Source organism: Lipomyces japonicus, assembly GCF_038497905.1.
Source record: "Lipomyces japonicus strain CBS 7319 unplaced genomic scaffold V1514scaffold_38, whole genome shotgun sequence".
In the NCBI taxonomy this organism is placed as follows: domain Eukaryota; kingdom Fungi; phylum Ascomycota; class Lipomycetes; order Lipomycetales; family Lipomycetaceae; genus Lipomyces; species Lipomyces japonicus.
The window spans coordinates 89637-100906 of record NW_027117850.1 but is presented as its reverse complement, the minus strand read 5'-3'; the positions used below and the strand labels follow the sequence as shown (position 1 = coordinate 100906).

At 43.4% G+C, this 11270-nt stretch overlaps 4 protein-coding genes across 4 annotated transcripts; 2 read left to right on the top strand and 2 right to left on the bottom strand.

Annotated features, from left to right (window-relative positions):
- On the bottom strand, positions 1-1795 carry V1514DRAFT_335224 (uncharacterized protein). Its single transcript, XM_066928351.1, has 2 exons — positions 1669-1795; positions 1-1608 (listed from the first exon to the last, which is right to left on the bottom strand). Exons 1-2 carry the CDS (start codon positions 1679-1681, stop codon positions 239-241), a joined length of 1383 nt encoding a protein of 460 aa, XP_066781915.1. The 5' UTR covers positions 1682-1795; the 3' UTR covers positions 1-238.
- Positions 1796-2538: 743 nt separating this feature from the next.
- Positions 2539-4268, top strand: V1514DRAFT_284016 (MFS general substrate transporter; the record flags this gene model as incomplete). Its single annotated transcript, XM_066925137.1, has 2 exons — positions 2539-2732; positions 2801-4268. 2 exons carry the CDS (start codon positions 2539-2541, stop codon positions 4266-4268), a joined length of 1662 nt encoding a protein of 553 aa, XP_066781914.1.
- Positions 4269-6911: 2643 nt separating this feature from the next.
- V1514DRAFT_335216 (major facilitator superfamily domain-containing protein) lies at positions 6912-8176 on the top strand. The gene has a single exon (XM_066928350.1). It carries the CDS (start codon positions 7096-7098, stop codon positions 8050-8052), a length of 957 nt encoding a protein of 318 aa, XP_066781913.1. The 5' UTR covers positions 6912-7095; the 3' UTR covers positions 8053-8176.
- A 163-nt stretch (positions 8177-8339) lies between these two features.
- On the bottom strand, positions 8340-9734 carry V1514DRAFT_335215 (FAD-binding domain-containing protein; the record flags this gene model as incomplete). Its single annotated transcript, XM_066928349.1, has 1 exon — positions 8340-9734. A coding segment is annotated over one exon (1078 nt), but the record flags the coding sequence as incomplete, so codon positions are not given.
- Between the last annotated feature and the right edge of the window lie 1536 nt (positions 9735-11270).

Here is an 11270-nt window from a genome sequence, read left to right as displayed (position 1 = left end):
GGTATTATAATTGCCACTCACTGAACATAACAATTTCAAATATATTCGTTCCACAGTACACGCAACAGCAAAAGCAAAAGCAAAAAAACTCCAATTGACACCCATTTCATTAACCCCACCTTTCTCCCAACAAAAAAAAAAAATGAATACTTTCCAACCTCATTTAATATTTCACGTCCCAAAAAAAATCAAAAAAAAAAAAAATCCAACGCAAAGCCAATACCGTAATACATATTCTTTAGTTGCCAATGTTATCTGCAGCTGATGATAACAACGCCGCAAACGTACCGACGGAACCAATTATCACGCCAGCGGCCGTGGCAGCAATGTATTTGGCCACGGACGACGACGACGACGATGACGACGGCGATGACGACAGCAACAGCGGCGACGGAGGCGGCGAAGCGATTGGCGTAACCCGGCGACGCTTTAATTGACCAAACGAAAACTTTGGTCGTGCAGCATCTTTCTCTTCTTTTTCCTTTTCTTCTTTTTCATCTTTATCATCATCATCTTCAAACTTGAACTTTCGCTTCGTGCCGCGCAATAATACTTGCTCCTGAATGAAAAATTCAGCTGCGCCCATCGCATTTTCCACCTCGTCTTCATCAAAAGAAAACTTAGGCTGTCCAGCATCTTTTTCTTTTTCTTCTTCATATTGTTCTTTCTGTTCTTCTTGTTTTTCTCGCTTTTCTTCTTCTTCGTCGTCCAACTTTTGCTTCGTGCCGGGGAATGCTTGCTCTTTAATCAAATAATCAGCTTTATCTACCTTTTCCTCGTTGTCGTCGTCATCACCGTCATCACCGTCAGCATCATGTGCATCAATTTCAACATGATCTTGCTGTCCGCCAGTGACGTCAGCCGTGTCGTGCACGTCGTGATCATCATGTGTGATCTCGACACGACCTTGCGTAGCATCAATGTCTTCGTCTTCAACGTCTTCATGCACGTCGTCGTCGTTATCATCATTAATATTAATAATTTTTTCCCGTAGAATCGTTACTTCCACATCATCATCGTCTTCTTTTTCATGATCATGCTCAGCATCCGGCATCGGCGTCTGGCTTGTAGAAGTCTTCTCCTCCTGCTCGTCCTGATCCTCTTGTTTGTCATGTTGATTTTCCGGATACGAAATACTGGCCACCAACACAGTGGGCTTAATAATCTCCTTATTAAATTTGATTTTTTCAGCAAGCTCGATTTTATCGCCGTCCGCCAACACGTAGGATATTGACGGCAACAACTTGACGCCGTTCAAAAAAGTTCCATGCAACGAGCTGCAATCCATAATTGTTACCACTCCGTTTGTGACGTCGTCATCATAATAATCACTATCTTCATCACTGTCACTCTCGTCACCATCACTATCACCATCACTATCATCATTAAACCGATTTTTATCCTTGCCAAATCTCAGCACCGCATGGTGGCGAGAAATATTGGGCGCATCAAAGTAAGCATTGCGTGAGGTTTCTTGCCGATTATTTGCTGTGCTTGAAAGTCTGCTGGACGACCTGCCGATTTCAAACTCTCGCCTGGCCTGACTGAACGACAGGATGCGCTTCCCGCCTTGCGGGACTTGATGAAGTGATACGCACGGGTACTTGACTAAAAAAAAAATTGCAAATTTAACATATTCCCCCCTTTTTACAAACTTTCAACACTTACATGTATCAGACATTGTTTAAAATTGCTTGAGAATGTGATAAAGGGGGCAACAAGTGATTTAATTTATTCGGTTGTATGGGGAAGGTTGATCCATTCGGCTGTCACCTCTGCGTTGGTTAAGGTTATACCCTAGCCTTCCCTTACATTGGTGCTTATGTAAATTGCTTCAAATCTCTGCCAATCCTGTTCCGCTATACATAGCGTGTACTTATACATAAATGGTATGGTAATTCTTGGTAGCTTCATGAATCATGAACACCAAACATCAAAAAATTATTATACATAGCATGTGCCGTGACCGGAACGTTTTGTTGTACCAAGTGCATATATAAATTACAACGTAAGCCACCACATGCCACATGCAAATAAACGCCATCTCCATCCACGCCTGTCGCCTTTTTTTTATCGATCAACGCCACCACCAATTCATCGCCTAGCAGTAGTACTTGTATAAAATATAATATAATATATGGGAATATTTTATCGCCATCTCCAGATTACGTATCCTGTGAATATAAACTTACACTGCGCTGCGTCTACTTGAAAGCCCAGTCAGAACGGGCAATACCCGGCCGGCCATGTCGTTTTTTTTTTCAAAATGGTTTAGTGGAACCTTAAATAGGAAATATATTGATTTATTCGGCCATCCCGCAAACAAAAAAAAAATTGGAAAACGCTATTATATAGGTACGTGTTTGGTAGTGCAATATAACAAGAAAAAATTCTTGAAATGTCGTGGTTCATGTTGTTTTCATTGTATATGCTGCAATTGTAAACACATCAAAGAGCCAAAAGAAAAAAAAAAAAAAAAGGCCAGAGTTAGAATATACACATTGAAAAGAAATTTGTTTGGTTCATAATTTTTGTGAGATGGTGAGCGCTACGAAACCAAAGATTGACGAGACCGCAATCCCAGGCACGGTTTTCTTAGTTGACCTTGATGGATCACATAACCAAAAGAAACAAAATGATCTTGTTTTAATTCCGGCACCTTCAGATGACCCTGAAGATCCATTGAATTGGTCGACATGGCGGAAATGGAAAACCATGGGCCTAAGTCATTTGTACGTTGACTTTTGCAAATAGATTTTTTTTTTGTTTGGTTTTAATCTAACTTTTTTTCTTAATATAGTTACACGTTTGTGGTTGGTTGGAGTAGTGCTGCGGTTTATTCAATCTTGCTTAACTTATCTGATGCTACTGGCCTGACCGTGGCTCAACTCAACAGCGGTACGGGCACGATGCTTTTGTTTTTCGGATGGGGTTGTCTTATATGGCAGCCAATGGGTCTGACTTTTGGTCGCAGAGGCATGTACCTGCTCTCACTCGCGTTCACTGCAGCCGTGTCCGTGTGGACAGCTTATTCCACCAGTTACGCAACCTGGGTCGTGCAACGTATCCTGCTCGGCCTGGTCGGCGCCCCGATTGAATGCCAACCTGAGATCACGGTGACGGATTTATATTTCAATCATCAACGTGGCAGACAGATCGGCATTTACTTGCTGGCCCTTTCCGGCGGCGCATACCTGGCCCCGTTATGTAACGGATTTATTAACCAGGGACAAAGCTGGGAATGGGTCATGTACTGGTGCGCGATTCTTAGTGCGATCGCGTTCGTGGTTTGCTTTTTCTTTATGGAAGAGACAATGTATTACCGTGAGACCACTTACGAAGCTGCGGTTGATCCCAGCTCGTACGATATCGAAACTCCGGATGCTGGTTCGGAAAAGCTTGGCAACACGGAAATCACAGGTGCTGCCGTTGCTGAACCAGAACTCGAGCAAGTGCAAGAGCAAGTGCAAAGCCAGTCATTCACGAAACCCACGTATTTGCAATCATTAGCATTATGGCGCATCATTCCGGATAAGCCTAACGAGTTTTTCAAAATCATGTACCGCCCGTTCTTGATCGCGTACAAGTTGCCGATCGTGCTCTGGGCCGGTTGTTACCAAGGCGTGGCCGTGTGCGCGTTCAGTTCCATGAACGCGACCGCGTCGGTCATATTGTCGACACCGCCTTATGGATTTAAATCTTCAATCGTCGGCTTGTTTTACATTGCACCGACGATAGGTACAGCTGCTGGTGCGTTATGGGCCGGAGAAGTCTCCGACCGCCTCTGCATCTGGCTGGCCAAGCGCAACGGCGGCTGGCGTGAGGCCGAGTTCAGGTTATGGTCGGCCACATTGCTGTGCGTGATTCCGCCGGCCGGTATGATCCTTTGGGGAGTCGGCGCTGTTCATGGCGTGCATTGGTTCGGCTTGGCCGTCGGCATGGCCATGTTGGGATTTACCTTGTCAGCTGCCGGCAGCGTGGTTATTGGTTACACGATTGATTGTTACAAGGAATTGGCGGGTGAGAGCATGATGAGCATTAACATTTTGCGATGCACGATCGCGTTTGGTTATGGCTACGCGGTCACGCCGTGGTTGGACAGGGCTGGTTATCAAAACGGGTTTATTGAGATGGCATGCATCTGCATCGCACTTTTTTCTTCGTTTTTGGTTTTTATCAAATATGGCAAGCAATTTCGCAAACGATCAACCCCGGTATATTGGAAATTGGTCGAAACTGGCATTCGATCATTACAGGCCGGGCACTAAAACCCAAAATAAAAAAAATAAAAATTTGGTACAAATTTTTGATGTATTGAATAATGTTTAATTTTATAGATAACTATTAATAATAGAGGATATACCTATATACATCTCATCGAAGCATGGATTGAATGATGGAATTTATGCCCAGAAATCGTAACGCAAGCATGAATCACTGGGCAAGCACAACTTTTTTATTCTTAGGTTGACTCTGTGAGGTGCAGAGACAGGTATCGTAAATGGAATCTTAACATGCATATCAAATGTTACATTTAATTTTATCAGTTGAAGGAAGTCATTAGAAAGAATATCAACACATGCTTTTATATTCAAACATGAACAATGTACAAAATGCTTCGCTAAAGTATCATCAGTGTGGGTCCGTGCGGCTTAAACAGATAACAATTTTTGTAAACTTCGCTAAAAGCCAAGGGTCTTTCTAGCAATAAGAAATATATACCAGTACAGGTATAGATAATGCAATTGAGGGGTGGTACAGGTTTCTTTTTTTGTTTTTAACTATGCATGGAGGTACTTACTATGGTGCAAATGGATGATGACTTGCGAGCGCCACCAGATGGTGCAATTCGTCCGTGCACGATGATTCTTTAATGTAAGGTTTTGCAAGAAAGCGCACCTTCTTCTCAAACGGCCTTGTACATCATAATATACTGTAACCATATCTATATAAACAATATACGCGTTAAAATGCACATGTCGGTGCTCCGGCCGTAATAAACTTAAAAAACACAAGCCCAAATGCCGAGAATCAAACATGTATATACTGCGTGCTGCTATGGCCTGAACTGATCCGGCATGTCAAGACAAATTTGTCAATACGAATTATTGGCAAGTATTGATAAAACCTGACTGAGATGGAAAAAAAAAATAAATTATTGATTAAATTTATGGTGTTGAAGTAATATTGTTTGTGTTCGTAGTGTTTAGTGTTGCGTGTGTATAATTTGCTATATAGTCTGATATTTTGTATATATATTTTTTTTAAAAATGACACAGATGACGCATCAAAGTATCCAGTGCCGGTTACGATATTAGATTCAGCACAATACCGTTGTACTCGAGCCTGTACCTGGAATCACATACGCCGCACAACCTCATCTCTCATGTGGTAAAGAAAAAAAAGACAAGGCAAACGAACGTGTAAGGTTTTGTGGAGAGTGGGCCGTGAGCTTTGCCAAAATGACACCATCGGCCTTTCGCTTTTGGTACCGTTGTACCTTTTCATTTTGTTGCATATGCCGAAAAGCCCCAAGGGAAACTTTGTTTTTTTTTTTGTTCTATTTGGACCAACAATAGCATTTGAAGACCGGAGGCAAGCTCAAATATCGACAAGGCCAATGCAAAAATTGAATTATGATGCTTTGCAAGTGACTTATATAAAATTATGATACAGAAGACTGCATGAAGTGACTAACGAGATTTTGGCAACAAAGAACGAGCCAGCAAAAAAATTGGCCTGCTTTGGTGGCAGTCTTGCGTGCTTTGCCAAGCTCTCGCTGCTTCCAACTCTGTACTGGTTAGTTAGTACCAGGGAGGTGTGAAAAACCAGGCAAGGCTTTCAAGTCTTGGACAGGTGCAGTGAAACGCAAAATGAGCTTGTGTACACTATACGTGGACAATCGATACCTTTGCATGTACAGAATTAACAGTACATCTATATACCTGCGCTGATACTTGGCAGAAAGTATGGTGCAAGTGGTCTACGTATTTTCTTTTTCCTTCATGAAATTATCAAATATTTAAATACCTGGACTTGACCCACCATGTTGCAACATATATCTTTCAAACTCAACGAAAAACATAAAGCGTTTGCCAAACTTTGGTTTCATTGGTCGTCATCATGACTCGATTTATTGATGAGAAAGAATCCCAGTCAGTTTCGGTTGACTCGGTCGTGATTGACAAAAATCAAGCCGGCCTAAATTTGTCTAAAACCATCACGTCGTCTGGTGGTAGTGGTGGTCATGATGATCTTGTCGAAAAGAGCAGTGCCACCAAGTCAATCTCGGAATCGGCCAAGACCGTGGAGGCCAATCCGGATGAACTTCCGTCATATTCAGAGTTAAACATTCCAGATGATTGGCCCGCGTTGGCAGCTCATCCACCAGTTCGATATTATTTTTGGAATTTTGGTGGTCCCAAGGGTGTCAATTTGGATGAAGTTGCCACTCAACCTTCCGTGTATGATGATCCTGAAAAAGCAAAACATTTCCAACCTTCTCCCCAATATGAAAACTTGCACCGCATTGACCCGTTGGCTAGATGGACGTGGCGTGAAGAAGTGGTACGAACAAATTTTTTTTATTTTTTTTTGAATCAATCATGTATACTAACTTGAGTTTTTGTTTCTCATTAGGCTTTGATTCGAAAGATTGATTTTAGAATCATGTCGTGGTGTGCAGTCATGTTCATGTCCTTGCAACTTGACAGAGGCAACATCTCTCAAGCAGTGGCTGATAACATGCTTGATGACTTGGGATTCAACACAAACATTTATAACAATGGCAATACCATTTTCAAAGTTTTCTTTCTAGTTTCCGAATTACCTTCACAACTTGTTTCCAAAAAATTAGGGCCTGACAGGTGGATCCCGATTCAAATGTTTTCCTGGTCCATGGTTGCGTTATCCCAATTTTGGCTTAACAGCAAGGGATCTTTTTACGTTACCCGTGCGTTATTAGGTGCGCTCGAAGGTGGATTTATTGCTGATGTTTGCTTGTACTTGTCTTATTTTTACACTGCCATCGAATTGCCGGTCCGGTTGGCGTATTTCTGGGCTGCGCTTACGATTTCGGAAATCATTGCCGCGTTCATGGGGTTCGGCATTCTGCACATGCGTGGCGTGCAGGGCAAGGAAGGCTGGCGATGGCTTTTCTTGATTGAAGGTGCCATCACTGCGGTTATCGGGTTATGGTCATTCTTGGTTATGCCACCGGCGCCGACCAAGACGGCGTCTTGGTTCAGGGGCAAGGACGGATGGTTCACGCCTCGCGAAGAGACCATCATTGTTAACCGAGTATTACGTGACGATCCATCCAAAGGTGGCATGCACAACCGTCAGCCGTTAAACTGGAACATGCTTTGGAAATCGCTGACCGATGTCGACCTATGGCCGATCTACATTATCGGCCTGGTATGGGGGTTGCCGTCGTCCCCGGTCGACACGTACCTGACCTTGACCTTGCGATCGATCGGCTTCACCACGTTCGAAACCACGCTCATGGTCTTGCCCAAGCAATTTTTGCATCTCATTTTTTTGCTCGCCATCACTTACATCTCGGCCCGGTTTGATGAACGATCATTATGCGGCATGTCAGCCCAGGTATGGATCTTGGTATGCCTGATCCCGCTCAGGGTATTTGGTGCCAAATCCAGCCGCTGGTCCAAATACGTGGTCACGACGTTGCTGTTGTCGTACCCGTCCACGCACGCGATCCAAGTCGGATGGACGTCGCGCAATTCCAACTCGGTGCGCACGCGCACCGTGTCATCGGCATTGTACAACATGTTTTGCCAGTTATCCGGCATCATTGCGTCATACGTGTACCGGGCTGATGATAAGCCGTTGTACCATCGCGGAAATTCGGTCTTGATTGGCATTGCCGTGCTTAACTTGTTTGTATACGGCGGGGTGAAGTTTTATTATATTTGGAGAAACAAGCGGCGGGATGCGGTATGGAACGCGTTGACCGCGCAAGAACGGGAAACGTACCTGTTGACCACGACCGATCAAGGTTCACGTCGGTTGGATTTTAGATTTGCTCATTAGAAAATTTATTATTATTATTAATATTAATATTATTATGAAACGGTATATATATATATATGAGTTTATAGAAGTAAAAATTTTCTTTTTAATTTTTTTTTTTGCTTTTGACATTTTTATTTTTGGGTTAATAAAAATAATTGAAATATTTATAAAATATCGGGGGTACTTATAGTTACAAAACATGCGAACCGCCCTGCTCGTATTCGGGAATGTACGGTAACTTTAAAATTTTTTTATCCAATTTTGTCCCAAAATCTTACAAACTCAAAAAAAAAAAAAAAAAAAGAAAATTTTAAAATTTATTTTTATTTTTGTTTTTTTTGGAAAAAAAAAAAAAAAATTTCACCAAACCAACATCTATCAAGTAAGTACGTGCCGTAAGAAGAAAAAAAAAAAGGCATCATACTCGTGATGCAAATATATATATATATATATGCTGAAAGTAATAATAATAGTAATAATTTAAAAAAAATAAAATAAAAGAAAATTATCTCTCAAAAACGAATGTGTATATTAATTATTTTTCTTCTTCATATTGTTGAATCTTTAAAAAAACAAAAAAGAAAAGAAAAATTGGGAATGTTTGTATATCGTTTTTAATTTTTTACCAGCCAAAGTTTTCAGAATAAAATTCAACATCAACACCGTTCCATAAAAGTTCAGAACAAGCATTGCGAGAGTTCAACACGAGCAAGGACGGGCCACACACGCCGACCGCGACCTTGGCTCCCTGAGCAGCTTCAACTGAATCCTTAACGTACTTCTTAATATCCGGACGTCCTTGCTCGGCAGTTACCCAGAGCTTAAAGTCAACATTATACTTATCGTCAAGGTCAACCCAGGTTGAAAAATCACGTTGCGGGACAACCCACAAGAAATCAATTTCCAATCCAGGATGGTTGCGGGTAAGTTCGATAGCTTCAGGGTAAGTGTATGAAACTCCGGCGCCGCCAGCCAGCAGGATAACCTTGGAGCAGCCATCATACTGGGGTGGCGAACCATAAGGTCCATGGAACGTAACCTTGTGCTCTTGCTCATCGGCAAGGAACAAGGTCTTGGAAAATCCCTTGCGGGCACGAATAATCAAATCCAAACTGTTAGGGTTTGGTGGAGACGCGATCGTGAACGGGTGGGCCTGGAACGGGGCAAGCTTGGAAATCGTGACGTAAACATACTGGCCGGTTTGCCAATGAATCTCACGGAAGGTCGAGTTAACGTTAAGCGACAACTTGACCGTGTTGCCAGAAAGAATAGACGCGGATGCTGAAACGTGGTGCGAATTCTTGAAACGGTTAATCCTGTCCCAAAGGAAAATGACCGCGGAAGCAGCGCAGTATGGGCGAACTCGCGGGTAGTGGAAAAACAAGAGCACGATGGCGGCAACCAAAAACCAAACATGGGCGTACAAAAAAATTTCGTACAGCTTGTTGCGAACGGGTGCAAACGACGTGATGAAGATGATGATGAAAAACAAAACAACTAGGCCACCTCCGACGCCGATTCTGGAAGAACGCATGACCTGATCACGAAGCGAGCGACCGTTGATGGAGTATGCAATGACGTGGCCGATGGCGGTCAAGCATACGACCCGGCCAGCGTGGCGGTGGAGAATATTGTAGCCTTCATGAGACCAGCCAGTCCACTGAACCAAAAGACCAGTTTTGGAACCCAACAAAAACATGATGGGAAGATTCACCACAGAGACCAGGCCAAACCTGTTTCCAAGAACACGGGCGGATTCAGTCGAGCCTGATAAGCCCAGAGTAATTATTAGCATTACATGATAGACCATGAAAAATTACATTGAATGTGCATACGGTAAAAAGTGTAGAAGGCGTTCAAGCCAAGGTAGCTCGCAACCACGAGCGTGGTTCCAACCGACTCAAGATAGCGACCCTTGGGTTGGTAAAGAAGCACGGATCTGGCTTTCCTGTAAGCCAAGAGCGCACCTGTTGCAGGCTTAATGGCCTGACCCCCAAGCAGGGGACGCTTTTCACCACCGACAGGCTTCAAGTAATGCAACTTGTAGAAGTAAGACGCAGTAGCGACAAGGAAGATGAAACCAATAACGGCATTGTACGTCGGCACGAACACGCGCGAAAACTCGCGTCCTTCGAGAGCCATTGCAAACAAACAGGATATGCTGAATTGCAAAAAAAAGAACGACAAGAGCAGGAGGGGGGGGGAAAAAAAAGAGAGCGACGACCAGTAATAAGAAGTAGTAAATCGTTACGTGACGATGTTACCCTGCGTCACCTCGAGTTCGTATCAGATTTGCACGTGGTGCGGCTGTGAACCGGGGACCCGGGGGCTTCTAGGCCCTCTTCCAGGGCGGAATTTGAAATAAGCACGGGCTTATCGCACGCAATCTAATCAAATCATCGCGCAGTCGAGAGAAAATTTGATGGCAATGTGTTTGGCGGTTTGTACAGAGACGAGAGACACGACAAAGACGACAAAGACGGCATAGGCGACAACCAAAGCGCTTTTTTTTGTTCTGATTCTCGCTGCATTCGTTCCTTGGTTTTGCCTGGCTTGCACTGTGTGGTGGCGGCGGTGGCCTCGTAATATTGGGCAAGGGCTCTCATCCGTATTCCACGAGCCCCTGCGCTTGCAAAGATGATCCGAATCAGATAAGATTGATTCCAGACCTTTGTGATGCATACGTAAGCAAAGCGAGCGCTGCTCATTCGCTGGATTATTCAGATTGAAATTGCAATACGCATATATACGTATATACAGTTTAGTAGCTCGTCATGCAATATTGTAGAGTCCTCTGAATGTTGATCAGTTTGCAATCAAGTGAAAAAACGGAAGCCAGCGCTGCGACTCCAACACTTGCCAACTAATATTAGTTCTCTGCAACGCAACGAACCCGAGTTCGGTTGTCCGCTTAGCTCAAATATTATATATCCTGTGTTTCTACTGGCCGCTTATTTCCCTAAATACACAACGTGACTGACAACGCGTGACAGTCGCTGCAAATATTATATACCCTGATTAATTAAATTGGTCCTGCATATTGCGCGAAAGCCCAACAAAGCAATATCGATAAACTGCAACCAATACCTATCCTAGCTAGTCTTGGCTTGACTTTTTTATTAAAAGAAGTAAAATCAATCCTTGACATCCATCCTGACGGTTTTTTGTTAGTCACACCCCGCTGCGGCCGCCAGGATATTATTATAGAGCTAGATGGCCCAGTGTGCAGTCAACAT